The 15,366-nt window shown below is 49.4% G+C and overlaps 1 protein-coding gene across 1 annotated transcript; it reads right to left on the bottom strand.

Annotated features, from left to right (window-relative positions):
• Window positions 1–6,419: 6,419 nt before the first annotated feature.
• On the bottom strand, window positions 6,420–15,089 carry mgp (matrix Gla protein). The gene is made up of 4 exons (XM_055663113.1): window positions 14,929–15,089; window positions 10,436–10,465; window positions 9,647–9,716; window positions 6,420–6,867 (listed from the first exon to the last, which is right to left on the bottom strand). The coding sequence occupies exons 1-4, from the start codon at window positions 15,074–15,076 to the stop codon at window positions 6,663–6,665; spliced, it is 453 nt and encodes a 150-aa protein (XP_055519088.1). The 5' UTR covers window positions 15,077–15,089; the 3' UTR covers window positions 6,420–6,662.
• Between the last annotated feature and the right edge of the window lie 277 nt (window positions 15,090–15,366).

The raw sequence follows: 15,366 nt of genomic DNA on the forward strand, positions 1-15,366 counted from the left end.
GGACCCGGGTTCGATCCCGACCACGGGTGCTTCTCTGTACGGAGTTTGTACGTTCTCCCCGTGACCTGCGTGGGTTTTCTCCGGGAGCTCCGGTTTCCTCCCACACTCCCAAAACGTACAGGTTTGTAGCTTAATTGGCTTCTGTAAAAATTGTAAATTGTCCCTGGAGGAGTGGAGGATTGTGTCATTGTACGGGGCTCGCTAGTCAGGGCGGACTCGGTGGGCCGAAGGGCCTGTTTCCGCGTTGTATCTCTAAACTAAAACTAAACTGAACTGAATGTGTAGAAAGGAACTGCAGATGCTGGTTTAAACCGGATAGACACAAAGTGCTGGAGTAACTCAGTGGGTCAGGCAGCATCTGTGGAGGAAAGGTATGGGTGACATTTCAGATTGAGAGAGTGGGTGACATTTCAGATTGAAAAGGTATGGGTGACATTTCTATTGAGAGAGTGCAGCGTAGGTTCACCAGGTTAATTCCCGGGATGGCAGGACTGACATATGATGAGAGGATGGGTCGACTGGGCTTGTATTCACTCAAATTTAGAAGGATGAGAGGGAATCTTATGGAAACATATAAAATCCTTAAGGGGTTGGACAGGCTAGATGCAGGAAGATTGCTCCCGATGTTGGGGAAGTCCAGGACAAGGGGTCACAGTTTAAGGATAAGGGGGAAATCCTTTAAAACCGAGATGAGAAAAACTTTTTTCACACAGAGAGTGGTGAATCTCTGGAACTCTCTGCCACAGAGGGTAGTTGAGGCCAGTTCATTGGCTATATTTAAGAGGGAGTTAGATGTGGCCCTCGTGGCTAAGGGGATCAGAGGGTATGGAGAGAAGGCAGGTACGGGATACTGAGTTGGATGATCAGCCATGATCATATTGAATGGCGGTGCAGGCTCGAAGGGCCGAATGGCCTACTCCTGCACCTAATTTCTATGTTTCTATGTTTCTATGAAACATATAAAATCCTTAAGGGATTGTACAGGCTAGATGCAGAAAAAATGTTCCCTATGTTGGGGGAGTCCAGAACCAAAGGGGTCACAGTTTAAGAATAAGGGGTCAGCCATTTAGGACTGAGATGAGGAAAAACCTTTTCACCCAGAGAGTTGTGAATCTGTGGAATTCTCTGCCACAGAAGGCAGTGGAGGCCGATTCACTGGATGTTTTCAAGAAAGAGTTAGATTTAGCACTTGGGATATGGGGCAAAAGCAGGAACGGGATCCTAGTTGTGGATGACCAGCAGGCTCGAAGGGATGCATGGCCTACTCCTGCACCTATTTTCCATGTATTGTAAGTTGAAACCTTCTTTATACAAACCTGTAATTTTAAGAGTTTAACTCTTGTCTGCAAATCCTTCCCTTACCGATAATGTGGCCCAGAGCAGTCACAATAACACTATGGTCAGGAAAGTGTGGTAAAACCCTACCTCCTCACAAGAATAAGGATATCCGTCATGTCTCCAATGGCTCTTATTAATTTCTGCGGATGTACCATAGAGATGCATCACAGCTTGGTTTGGCAGCAGTTCTGCCCAAGACCACAAGGATTAGCAGAGAGAGAGTTGTGGACGTAGCGTGTGTAAGAAAGAACTGCAGGTACACAAAATTGCTGGAGAAACTCAGCGGGTGCAGCAGCATCTATAGAGCGAAGGAAATAGGCGACGTTTCGGGCCGAAACCCTTCTTCAGACTGATGGGGGGTGGAGGGGGAGAAGGAAGGAAAAGGGGAGGAGGAGGAGCCCGAGGGCGGGCGGATGGGAGGGTGGGAGGAGACAGCTAGAGGGTTAAGGAAGGGGAGGAGACAACAAGGGCTAGCAAAATTGGGAGAATTCAATGTTAATGCCATCCGGACGCAAGCAACCCAGGCGGAATATGAGGTGCTGTTCCTCCAATTTCCGGTGTTGCTCACTCTGGCAATGGAGGAGACCCAGGACAGAGAGGTCGGATTGGGAATGGGAGGGGGAGTTGAAGTGCTGAGCCACCGGGAGTTCAGGTAGGTTATTGCGGACCGAGCGGAGGTGTTCGGCGAAACGATCGCCCAACCTCCGCTTGGTCTCCCCGATGTAAATCAGCTGACATCTAGAGCAGCGGATGCAGTAGATGACGTTGGAGGAGATACAGGTGAACCTCTGTCACACCTGGAACGACTGCTTGGGACCTTGAATGGAGTCGAGGGGGGAGGTGAAGGGACAGGTGTTGCATTTCTTGCGGTTGCAACGGAAAGTGCCCGGGGAGGGGGTGGTACGGGAGGGAAGGGAAGAATTGACAAGGGAGTTGCAGAGGGAGCGGTCTTTGCGGAAGGCAGACATAGGGGGAGATGGGAAGATGTGGCGAGTGGTGGGGTCACGTTGGAGGTGGCGGAAATGGCGGAGGATTATGTGTTATATTTGCCGGCTGGTGGGGTGAAAGGTGAGGACTAGGGGGACTCTGCCCTTGTTGCGAGTGCGGGGATGGGGAGAGAGAGCAGTGTTGCGGGATATGGATGAGACCCTGGTGCTGCAGGTGCTGGTTTACATCGAAGGTAGACACAAAAAGCCGGAGTAACTCAGCGGGACAGGCAGCGTCTCTGGAGAGAAGGAATGGGTGACGTTTCGGTTCGAGACCCTTCTTCAGACTGATCTTCGGTTTAAACCAGCACTGCAGTTCCTTCAAACACATTCCTATTAAATCTTTCTCTCTTCTCCTATATCCGTTACCGTTAGCATAGAAAATATACACGCTTGATATCACGCTCCCAATTCAGAAAGAGCTTCTTCCCTGCTGTTATCAGGCAACAAACCATCCTCCACCAACTAGAGAGCGGTCCTATCTATCTATCTATCTACCATCTATCTCGATAGAGACCCTCGGACTATCTTTAATCGGACTTCACTGGACTTTGTCTTGTACTGAATGCTATTCCCTTTATCCTGTATCTGTAATCTGTGGACAGCTCGATTGTACCTCATTGGAGATCCTCGGACTACCTTTAATCAGAATGGACCTCCCATATGCTAAGAAAGACATTTAAAATAGAGAGAGTACAGAGGAGATTTACTAGAATGTTGCCTGGGTTTCAACAACTAAGTCACAGAGATAGGTTGAATAAGTTAGGTCTTTATTCTCTGGAGCGCAGAAGGTTAAGGGGGGACTTGATAGAGGTCTTTAAAATGATGAGAGGGATAGACAGAGTTGATGTGGACAAGCTTTTCCCTTTGAGAATAGGGAAGATTCAAACAAGAGGACATGACTTCAGAATTAAGGGACGGAAGTTTAGGGGTAACATGAGGGGGAACTTCTTTACTCAGAGAGTGGTGGCGGTGTGGAATGAGCTTCCAGTGGAAGTGGTGGAGGCAGGTTCGTTGGTATCATTTAAAAATAAATTGGATAGGCATATGGATGAGAAGGGAATGGAGGGTTATGGTATGAGTGCAGGCAGGTGGGACTAAGGGAAAATAATTGTTCGGCATGGACTTGTAGGGCCGAGATGGTCTGTTTCCGTGCTGTAATTGTTATATGGTTGAAGAAATAAAATGCTGGAGTAACTCAGCAAATCGGGCAGTGTCTCTGGAGAGAAGGAACAGGTGACAATTCGGGTCGAGGCCCTTCTTCAGACTGAGGGTTGGGGGGGGGGAGGGGGATGGGAAACGAGAGATATAGATGGTGATGTAGTGAGATATAGAACAAATAAATGAAAGATATTCAAAAAGAGTAACGATGGTACTGTGAGCTAGGTGAAAACGAGTTGCAGACAATGAAACAGACAGGGTGACAGTGAAACTATTACAATGACTAGTGTGGGGGGAGGGATGGAGAGAGAGGGGATGCAAGGATTACTTGAAGTTAGAGAAATCAATGTTCATACCGCTGGGGTGTAAGCTGCCCAAGCGAAGTATGAGGATGAATTCTTCAGCTGGTGAATCTGTGGAATTCTTTGCCACAGCGGAGGCCAAGTCAATGGATATTTTTAAGGCAGAGATAGATAGATTCTTGATTAGTACGGGTGTCAGAGGTTATGGGGAGAAGGCAGGGGGTTAGGAGAGATAGATCAGCCATTGATGGGCCGAATGGCCTAATTCTACTCCTATTCCTTATGACCTTATTCGTGATCTCCCAATCCACCTTGTTGCAGCCTCGCACTTTATTTTGTCTGCACTTTCGCTGCAGCCGTGATAGTATATCCTGCAGTATACTCCTTTCTCCTTTTGCACCGCCTGCAGTTGAACAGGGCCCTAGTGAGACCACACCTGGAGTATTGTGTGCAGTTTTGGTCCCCTAATTTGAGGAAGGACATTCTTGTTATTGAAGGAGTGCAGCGTAGGTTTACAAGGTTAATTCCCGGGATGGCGGGACTGTCATATGCTGAGAGAATGGAGCGGCTGGGCTTGTACACTCTGGAGTTTAGAAGGATGAGAGGAAATCTCATTGAAACATATAAGATTGTTAAGGGTTTGGACACACTAGAGGCAGGAAACATGTTCCCGATATTGGGGGAGTCCAGAACCAGGGGCCACAGTTTAAGAATAAGGGGTAAGCCATTTAGAACAGAGACGAGGAAACACTTTTTCCTCACAGAGAGTGGTGAGTCTGTGGAATTCGCTGCCTCAGAGGGCGGTGGAGGCCGGTTCTCTGGATGCTTTCAAGATAGAGCTAGATAGGGCTCTTGAAGATAGCGGATTCAGGGGATATGGGGAGAAGGCAGGAACGGGGTACTGATTGGGGATGATCAGCCATGATCACATTGAATGGCGGTGCTGGCTCGAAGGGCCGAATGGCCTACTCCTGCACCTATTGTCTATTGTCAAAGGGTAGTCCGAGGGTCACCGATGAGGTAGATAGTAGTTCAGCACCGCTCTCTGGTTGTGGTAGGATGGTTCAGTTGCCAGCAGAAACAGGCCCTTCGACCCACGCAGAGCAGACTGACCACTAAATACTAAAGTAAACACTCATTTCTACAGCGAGCGAAGAAACACACACACAACAGTAAAAAAACCGTTCTATATATCTTTATTATACATTCTATAAATGCCATTGAAGAATCCCGTTACACACAGGGCTGATAATGAGTAGTTTGTAAGCTTCAGTCTGAGATGGATAAGGAGCAGTTATTGGTTTGTGATGCTGAGAGGTTGTATGTACAATTTATGTGTGTGTGTGTGAATACATACACACACACATATATATATATATATTTGCGCTCTATAATCTTTATGTTATTTCCCGCTGCTTTGGTTACAGATATTTAGCAGTAAGTATATTGTCCAATCTCACGAGTTTAGGCAGGCAGGATATGCTTTGGTTTAGAGATACAGCGCGGAAACAGGTCCTCCCCAGAGTCCGCGTAGACCAGCGATCCCCGCACACTAACACCACCCTACACACACTAGGGACAATTTGCACATATACGCACCAAGCCAATTACAAACACCTACAAACCCGCACGCCTTTGGAGTGTGGGAGGAAACCGAAGATCTTGGGGGAGAACGTACAAACTCCGTACTGGCAGTACCCGTGGTCGGGATCGAACCCGTGTCTCCGGCGCTGCATTCGCTGTAAGGCAGCGACTCAGCCACTGTGGTCGCCCAATATGCGTGACAGGGAACAAGTCAGAGGCGTTGCCACTTGCACTTGTCCCACCCCCCGTCGAGACTAAAACCGCTGCTGATTAGTTTGGTTTCGTTTGTGAGGGGAACAGGCCATTCGACCCATCGAGTCTGCGATGAAGGGCAGGCAGGGGCAGTGGTACCGGGACACCCTGGGGGCAGGTGCTCCGCGGAGCTGGGACTGGGGAGAACATGAACCACCTCGAGAGGAAGGGTGAGGAGCTCCCACCGTGGGCACCGGGGAGGTCGCTGGGAGGTCGACAGGTCGTCTCCCACCACGGACGCTGCCTGACCTGCTGGACGTTTACTCCACTTTCTGTATTCATTTAACGTTGCCCCCTGCTAACCGCGGCTCCTATTGGCGTGCGTGCCCATGCGTGTACGTGTGTGTACGTGTGTGTACGTGTGTGTACGTGTGTGCGCGTTTGAGTTTGAGTTTGGGTTTATCGTCACGTATACCGAGGTACAGTGAAAAGCTTTCTTGTCGCGTGCCAACCAGTCCGCGGAAAGGGGGTACATGATTCCGATCGAGCCGCCCACAGTGTGCAGATACATCAGAGGTGAGATTTAAAAGGGGGGAGCGAGTGTAATGCGCCCAGGTCTGTGGCCAACGCGCTAAGAGCCGTCTGCGTTGGACGCCATCTTGGATCTTGGAAGTGTGTGAGTGTATTAGTGTGTGTGTGTTGTGTGTGAGACTGTACTCTGTGTGTGTGTGTCTTGTTTGTATGTTGTGTCTAGAGGGCCTGTCCCACTTCGCCGTCATTTGCGCGTAATTTACGTGACATCATTTACGCGTCACGATGCACGACTCGTGACACGCACGTGATGCGCGCATATGACATAGGCAGTGACGCCCGGTTGCGCGCGGCGTCCCAGGATTTTGTGATGTACAAAATCTTCGTGCGCCATCTGCTGGACACGCAAAGACGGCCTAGTGAGACACGTCCTTAAGTGTATCTAACTGTGTGTAGTGTGTGTGTTGTGTCTGGCTGTGTCTAGTGTGTGTATAGTGTGTGTAGTGTGTGACTGTAGTGCGTGCGTCTGTGTAGCGTGCGTGCGTGCGTGCGTGTGTCGGTGCGGTGTCTAGTATCGGTAGTAGTGTTGCCGGCTGCGACTGCCTCTCTGCCTGTGGGACCGTTGCCGGCGGTAGCCGTTGGCCTGTGGCTGGGCGTTGCCGAAGAACCTGCCGTAGGCTTGTCGGTGTCCGATCTGCCGGGCGAGCATGTCACACGGGCGAAACTCCTCACACTGCTCCCTGTTCAGCTCATACGGTGACTTGGCGCGCATCCTGGAAAACATGCACACAATAATAAGCCGACCATCCCGATTATCCGGCAACTGGCAATTATCCGGCACCTCCGTTAATACAATATTCCGAGATGCGCGCTTGGAATAAACCCCCTGGAAGTCTCCCCGCCAATGTGGCGCTAAGGACGGGTGAGGTGGCCGATCTTGACCCCATCGGGACTTCCGCGGCCGATCGGAGGCTGGGATTTGCCCCCCACCTGTGGCCGGGGTTCTGGACCTCTGGCCAGGGCTGGAGCCGGCAGTTCCGTTCCCATAGCCGACTTTGCCGGCCGGCAACTCGGCCCAACCGGCGGCCGAGGCGGAAGGTTCCGGAACCGTCGGACTCCTCTCGGAGCTTCCGTTAGTCCGGCAACATGGGCAATCCGGCAAGGGTGTCGGACACTGGGTGTCGGGGCTGGACGTGGGGTTTGGACACCGACGCGTCTACGTTCTCAGAAGGCTTCGGGAGTTCGGCGTGTTCTCGTCAACCTTCACTGACTTCTACAGACGCGCGGTGGAAAGCGTTTTATCGGGGGACGCACCACAGCCTGGGTTGGGAACGGCTCCAACCAAGACCGCAAGAAATTGCAGAGAATTGTGGACGCAGCCCAGACCATCGCACACACAACACAAACCAACCTATACAAGTTGGGAGGTCATGTTCCAGCTGTATCAGACGTCGGAGAGGCCGAATGTGCTCATTTCTGGGCACCGTGTTATAGGAAAGATGTTGTCAAGCTGGAAAAAGGGGCAGAGAAGATTTACCAGAATGTTGCCAGGACTCGAGGGGGGTGTGAGCTACAGGGAGAGGTTGAGCAGGCTGGGACTCTACACCTTGGAGCGCAGGAGGATGGGGGGTGATCTTATAGAGGTGTACAAAATCATGAGAGGAATAGACGCACAGAGTCTCTTGCCCAGAGTAGCGGAATCGAGGACTAGAGGATATAGGTTTAAGGTGAAGGGGGAGGGGGAGCTTGAATGGGAACCTGAGGGGTAACTTTTTTACACAATGGGTGGTGGGTGTAGGGAACTAGCTGCCATTCAGGGTAGCTGAGGCAGAAACATTTAGATACATTTGGACAGGCAAAATTCTCCCCGTGAACTGCGTGGGATTTCTCCGAGATCGTCAGTTTCCTCCCACACTCCAAAGACGTGCAGGTTTGTAGGTTAACTGGCTTGGTGTATGTGTAAAATTGTCCCTAGTGTGTGTAGGGTAGTGTTAGTGGGCGGGGATCGCTGGTGGGCCTGTTCTGTATCTCTAACCTCTACTAAACAAAGCCTAAAGGGCCTGTCCCACTTGTACGAGGTAATTCAAGAGTCATCCCGAGTTCTCCCCTGATTCGATCTCGTGTAATGTACGTAGCGGGTACGTAGGGGCTCGTGGATGTACGATTGGGAAAGGGGGAGATGCAGCGAGACCTGGGTGTCATGGTACACCAGTCATTGAAGGTAGGCATGCAGGTGCAGCAGGCAGTAAAGAAAGCGAATGGTATGTTAGATTTCATTGCAAAAGGATTTGAGTACAGGAGCAGGGAGATTCTACTGCAGTTGTACAGGGTCTTGGTGAGACCATACCTGGAGTATTGCGTACAGTTTTGGTCTCCAAATCTGAGGAAGGACATTATTGCCATAGAGGGAGTGCAGAGAAGGTTCACCAGACTGATTCCTGGGATGTCAGGACTGTCTTATGAAGAAAGACTGGATAGACTTGGTTTATACTCTCTAGAATTTAGGAGATTGAGAGGGGATCTTATAGAAACTTACAAAATTCTTAAGGGTTTGGACAGGCTAGAGGCAGGAAGATTGTTCCCGATGTTGGGGAAGTCCAGGACAAGGGGTCACAGCTTAAGGATAAGGGGGAAATCCTTTAAAACCGAGATGAGAAGAACTTTTTTCACACAGAGAGTGGTGAATCTCTGGAACTCTCTGCCACAGAGGATAGTTGAGGCCAGTTCATTGGCTATATTTAAGAGGGAGTTAGATGTGGCCCTTGTGGCTAAGGGGATCAGGGGGTATGGAGAGAAGGCAGGTACGGGATACTGAGTTGGATGATCAGCCATGATCATATTGAATGGCGGTGCAGGCTCGAAGGGCCGAATGGCCTACTCCTGCACCTAATTTCTATGTTTCTATGTTTCTATGTCCCGTAGCGTCTCATACGAGTAACGGTAGGTACTCGGGAAATCCGGTCAACTCGTGACGTTTTTTTCAACGCTGTGAAAAATGTCCGCAAGTAACGAAATACTCGTGATGAAAAAAATGGTTACTTTTTGCTCGTATGAGCCCGCTACGTACATTACACGAGATCGAATCACAGGGGAACTCGGGAGAACTCTTGAATTACCTCGTACAGTGGGGCAGGCCCTTTAGAGTGGATGTGAAGAGGATATTTCCACTAGTGGGAGAGTCTAGGATTAGAGGTCACAGCCTCAGAATTAAAGGACGCTCTTTTCGGAAGGAGATGAGGAGGAATTTCTTTAGTCAGAGGGTGGTGAATCTGTGGAATTCTTTGTCGCAGACGGCTGTGGAGGCCAAGTCAGTGGATATTTTTAAGGCAGAGATAGATAGATTCTTGATTAGTGCGGGTGTCAGGGGTTATGGGGAGTGGGCAGGGGAATGGGGTTAGGAGGGAGGGAGAGATAGACCAGCCATGATTGAATGGCGGAGGAGACTTGATGGGCCGAATGGCCTAATCCTGCACCCATCACATGACCTTATGAGTAAATGTCCAGCTCTCTGTGGTTTGATGAGGAGATCGAGTCTCGGGATGGTGAACGTACCTCTCCCACGGGTTGCTTGGCCTTGACGGTCTCATGAAGTAATGGGCATCTCTCCTCCTGAGGAACATGGCTGGAAGGGAAAGGTGTCAAATCAGTGGCTGTCGAAACAAGGGAGACAAAAATGCTGGAGAAACTCAGCGGGGTGAGGCACCATCTATGGAGCGAAGGAAATAGGCGACGTTTCGGGTCGAGACTCTCCCACTAGAGACTCTCGACTCGAAACGTCACCTATTCCTTCGCTCCATAGATGCTGCCTCACCCGCTGAGTTTCTCCAGCATTTTTGTCCACCTTCGATTTTTTTCCAGCATCTGCAGTTCTTTCTTAAACCTGCAAAAGCAAGGAACTGCAGATGCTGGTTTGTACCACGGATAGGTGCAGAGAGCAGCATCATCACGGACCAGTCTCACTCCCTCTTCTCCCCTCTCCCATCGGGCAAGAGGCACAGAAGTGTGGGAAAACGCACACCTCCAGATTCAGGGGCAGTTTCTTCCCAGCTGTTATCAGGCAACTGAATCATCCCACCACAACCAGAGAGCGGTCCTGAACTACTATCCACCTCATTGGAGACCCTCGGACTATCCTTGATCGGACTTTGCTGGCTTTACCTTGCACTAAACGTTATTCCCTTATCATGTATCTGTACACTGTGGACGGCTCGATTGAAATCACGCATTGTCTTTCCACTGACTGGTTAGCGCGCAACACAAGCTTTCCACTGCGCCCGCGACAATAAACGGAACTGAATTCTCCTCCGTTACGCTAAGGCATGCTTAAACAAGTCAACGTACCATCGTCAATCTCGTTGGACTCTGAGGAGTCTGTAAAGAGAAGAAAGCTGCTGTTAGTAACAGTCGCAAAAAACAATCAACAATTGTGAAAATTCACGACACAAGGAATCGCAGGTGCGTTGGCGTCTGGAGAAAACTACAAAGTGCTGGAGGAACTCAGACTGAAGAAAGGTCCCGACCTGAAACATGGTCCGCCCATTCCCTCCGCAGGTGTTGCCTGACCCGCTGAGTTCCTCCAGCACTTTGACAGTGGAAATGATATTTTTTCTTAAACAGCATAAGCAATAGAACAAATATTTAGTGAGTTAAATATAGGACATAGGGTGGTACAGGGGCGCAGCGGTAGAGTTGCTGCCTCACAGCGCCAGAGTCCCGGGTTCGATCCTGACCACGGGTGCTGTCTGTACGGAGTTTGCATGTTCTCCGGTTTCCTCCCACACTCCAAAGACGTGCAGGTTTGAGGGTTAATTGGCTTCTGTAAAATAGTCCCTAGTGCGTAGGATAGTGTTGGTGTACGGGGGGGTCGCTGGTGGGTGCGGGCTCGGTGTATACTAGCACAGGAACTGGCCCTTCAGCCCACAATGTCCGTGGGGAACGTAATACCAAGTTAAGCTAATCTCCGAAAACGAACACGAAATGCTGGAGTAACTCAGCATTAAGACAGGCAGCATCTCCGGAGAGAAGAAATGGGTGATGTTTCAGGTCGAGACCCTTCTTCAGACTGAGCTAAGGTAATCTCCACTGCCTGCATGCAATATCAATATCCTTCTGTTTCCTGTATATTAGCGTGCTATCTAAAAGCCCCTTAAACACCACAATCGCATCTGCCTCCACCACCAGTGTGTTCCAGGCACTTACAACTCTCTGTGTAAAATAAATTAGAGCCCCAAACATCCCTTTTAAACTTATTCCCCCTCTTGCCTTAACGCTGTGACTTCTAGTTAAAGCAATCCTCGAATAACGCTCATATTAGAAACATAGAAACATAGAAATTGGGTGCAGGAGTAGGCCATTCGGCCCTTCGAGCCTGCACCGCCATTCAATATGATCATGGCCGATCATCCATCTCAGTATCCCGTACCTGCCTTCTCTCCATACCCCCTGATCCCTTTAGCCACAAGGGCCACATCTAACTCCCTCTTAAATATTTCGCTTGGGTAGTTTACACCATTGACTTCTCCAGTTTCAGGTAGTCCCTGCTTTCTCCCTCCTTCCCCTCCCCTTCCCAGCTCCTACTGTCTCTGCCTCTTCCTTTCTTCTTCCCACCCCCCCTGACATCAGACTGAAGAAGGGTCTCGTCCCGAAACGTCGCCCATTTCCTTCGCTCCATAGATGCTGCCTCACCCGCTGAGTTTCCCCAGCATTTTTTGCCTACCTTCGATTTTCCCAGCATCTGCAGTTCTTTCCTAAAGACGCTAATAAAACCTAATTGCTTCTAGTTTTACATGGCTGTTAATTACAGCCACAGTTGGCGTGCGGTTTGGCTCAGTGTTCGTGCCAAGATGTGGCTCCAGGGAATGTCCGCTCTTGTACCAGCGATCCCCGCACATTAACACTATCCTACACACAATTTTACACATTCACCAGGCCAGTTAACCTACAAACCTGTACTGCCCGTCTTTGGAGGAAACCGAAGATCTCGGAGAAAACCCACGGGGAGAACGTGCAAACTCCGCGCAGACAGCACCCGTGGTCAGGATCGAACCCGGGGGTCTCTGGCGCTTTGAGGCAGCGACCCCTAGGTGTACAAATCCATGAGTAGAATGTGTAGCGTGAGCTACAGGGAGAGGTTGAGCAGGCTGGGACTCTATACCATGGAGCGGGGGAGGATGAGGGGCGATCTTATAGAGGTGTACAAAATCATGAGAGGAATAGATCGGGCAGAGTCTCTTGCCCAGAGTAGGGGAATCGAGAACCAGAGGGCGTAGGTTTAAGGTGAAGAAGTCTCGGAAATCCCCCCCCCACGTGCGCCCGTGGACAGAGTGTAATCCCTCGCTAGTGGCACCCGGGCGCGGACATAACCACGGACAATGGGCGGACAGCCGGCTGCGGCAGAACCCTCCACCGCCTGGCGCCGTGACCCGCCGATGGCCAGCTTGTCCAGGCCCAGGAGCCAACCCAACCAGGACATCTTCAGCCCCAAACCCTCTCCCCTACACACAGGGGTGTCCAAAGTGAAGTGGAGCCAGGAGGCTAGGAGCAGCCCCTTTAGATAGTTGACCAGGAGCTGCAACCTCACACACTAACCATATAACCATATAACCATATAACAATTACAGCACGGAAACAGGCCATCTCGGCCCTACATGTCCGTGCCGAAAAAAAAAATTTTCCCCCTTAGTCCCACCTGCCTGCACTCATACCATAATCCTCCATTCTCTTCTCATCCATATGCCTATCCAATTTATTTTTAAATGATACCAATGAACCTGCCTCCACCACTTCCACTGGAAGCTCATTCCACACCGCTACCACTCTCTGAGTAAAGAAGTTCCCCCTCATGTTACCCCTAAACTTCTGTCCCTTAATTCTGAAGTCATGTCCTCTTGTTTGAATCTTCCCTATTCTCAAAGGGAAAAGCTTGTCCACATCAACTCTGTCCATCAACTCTGTCTATCCCTCTCATCATTTGATCTCTATCTCTATCAAGTCCCCCCTTAACCTTCTGCGCTCCAGAGAATAAAGACCTAACTTATTCAACCTTTCTCTGTAACTTAGTTGTTGAAACCCAGGCAACATTCTAGTAAATCTCCTCTGTACTCTCTCTATTTTGTTACATGTAGATGTGTTACATGGAAACGGATTGCACGGGACTCCTCAATGCAGTACCTCCACCCCAGGTCCCCGATGTACAGGGGGGAAATCCCTGCGTAGAAGGACCCCCACAGGTGGGGGGGCGGGGGGTGGGCTCGACAGTTCTGCCCCTCTGGCTGTCCTCACTCCCATATAAACACAAAGCTTCCAAAGGAAATCCTCTTAAAAAACCCCAACCCTGATTATTTTCTCATCCCACTACATCAGACGTTCAAACCCGGCCTAACATTCGATCTGTCCTGGGCGAGGGGGATTGGGGGCAGGGTGGGAGGAGGGGTCCAGGAGAACTCATCAAGAGAGTCAAGAACTGTTTGTTGCCATCAGTCCCAGAGAGAGAACAACGACATTCTTACTTTGCAGCAGAAACTTTCTACTGCTTTAACTGGGTTGGTTTTTTTTGTTTTTTAAATCTAGTTTCTCTGGGGGGTTAAGTTATTAGTTTTAGCTAATTAAGTTATGACATCGGATGGAAGCTGCGTACCAAGTCTCGTTGTACCTCTGTGCAATAACAATACAATATATTCATCTTATATATTACAACACTATGTGAAAGAATAGCTCACTGTGGGAACATTCTAATAAATGAGAGGGAATGAGAGAGAGAGAGAGAAAGAGAGAGAATCGCACAGAGAGAGAGAACGAGAGAGAGAGAATCACAGAGAGAGAGAGAGAGAGAGAGAGAGAGAGAGAGAGAGAGAGCAGAGAGAGAGAGAGGGAGAAAGAGAGAGAGACAGAATCAGAGAGAGAGAGAGAGAGAAAGAGAGAGAATCGCACAGAGAGAGAGAACGAGAGAGAGAGATCACTGAAAGAGAGAAACAGAGAGAGAGAAACAGAGAGAGGGAGAAAGAGAGAGAGAGAGAATCACACAGAGAGAGAGAGAAAGATTGGCCAATCGGCCTATTGCGAGTTTATGTACAGGGACATATCTATCCATACACTGTATACTTGTATTTATACTTATGCATTTCAAATATGTATGTCATGTTTTATATTTTGGCAATATAACAATGTTTTTTTACCATGCCAATAAAGTTTTTTAATTGAAAATTGAATTGAAAGAGAGAATCAGAGAGAGAGAGAGAGAGAAAGAATCAGAGAGAGAGAGAAAGAGAGAGAGAGAATCAGGGAGAGAGAGAGAAAGAGAGGAAGAAGAGAGAGAGGGAGAGAGAGAGAGAGGGAGAATCAGAGAGAGAGAGAGAGAGAGAGAGAGAGAGAGAGAATCAGAGAGAGAGAGAATCAGAGAGAGAGAGAGAAAGAGAGAGAGAAATCAGGGAGAGAGAGAAAGAGAGGGTCACACAGAGAGAGAGAGAGAGAGAGAGAGAGAGAAAGTGGGAATCAGAGAGAGAGAGAAAAAGAGAGGGTCACACAGAGAGAGAAAGAATCAGAGAGAGAGAGAGAGAGAGAAAGTGGGAATCAGAGAGAGAGAGAGAGAGAGAGATTCAGAGAGAGAGAGAATCATAGAGAGAGAGAGTGAGATTCACAGAGAGAGAGAGAGAAAGAGAGAGAGAGAGATGTTTTTTTATCATGCCAATAAAGTTTTTAAATTGAAAATTAAATTGATTGAGAAAGAGTGAGAAAGAATCACAGAGAGAGAGAGAGAGAGAAAATCACACACAGAGAGAAAGAGAGAGAGAATCACAGAGAGAGATAAAGAGAGGGAGAGAGAGGGTAGTTCCTACCTGCAGCACAGAGTGCAGCCAGGCCACATAGCCCGAGTAGTATCAGAGTTCTCATTGTGGATGTTCTTGTATCAGTATACACACACACACACACACTGCTGCTCCAATGTTTCTCCTGCGTTTTGTGCTCAACCCCAGCTCTGGACATCCTTATAAGCGGAGCCTTTATTTACACAGGCCAGCGAGCTCTGACTAATCCCCCTGGTGTATGGGGGTGTGGGCATATTTTCTTGGCAGGGGGAAAGGGTCCCCAAGGACAGAAGAAGTATTATGAAACGCTCTCCCTCGGCCAAGCCTGAACCGCCCCTGCGAGATGTTCTTATTTTTCAATCGGGTCGGTATTTTTTCCAGCTTTCGACAAGAAGGGCTGGATTCATAGGTGTGAGTTTAGCGAAGGGTGGAGGGGGAGGGGGAGGAGGAGAGGGGGGGGGGGGGGGG

Source organism: Leucoraja erinacea, chromosome 37 (assembly GCF_028641065.1).
Source record: "Leucoraja erinacea ecotype New England chromosome 37, Leri_hhj_1, whole genome shotgun sequence".
In the NCBI taxonomy this organism is placed as follows: Eukaryota; Metazoa; Chordata; class Chondrichthyes; order Rajiformes; family Rajidae; genus Leucoraja; species Leucoraja erinaceus.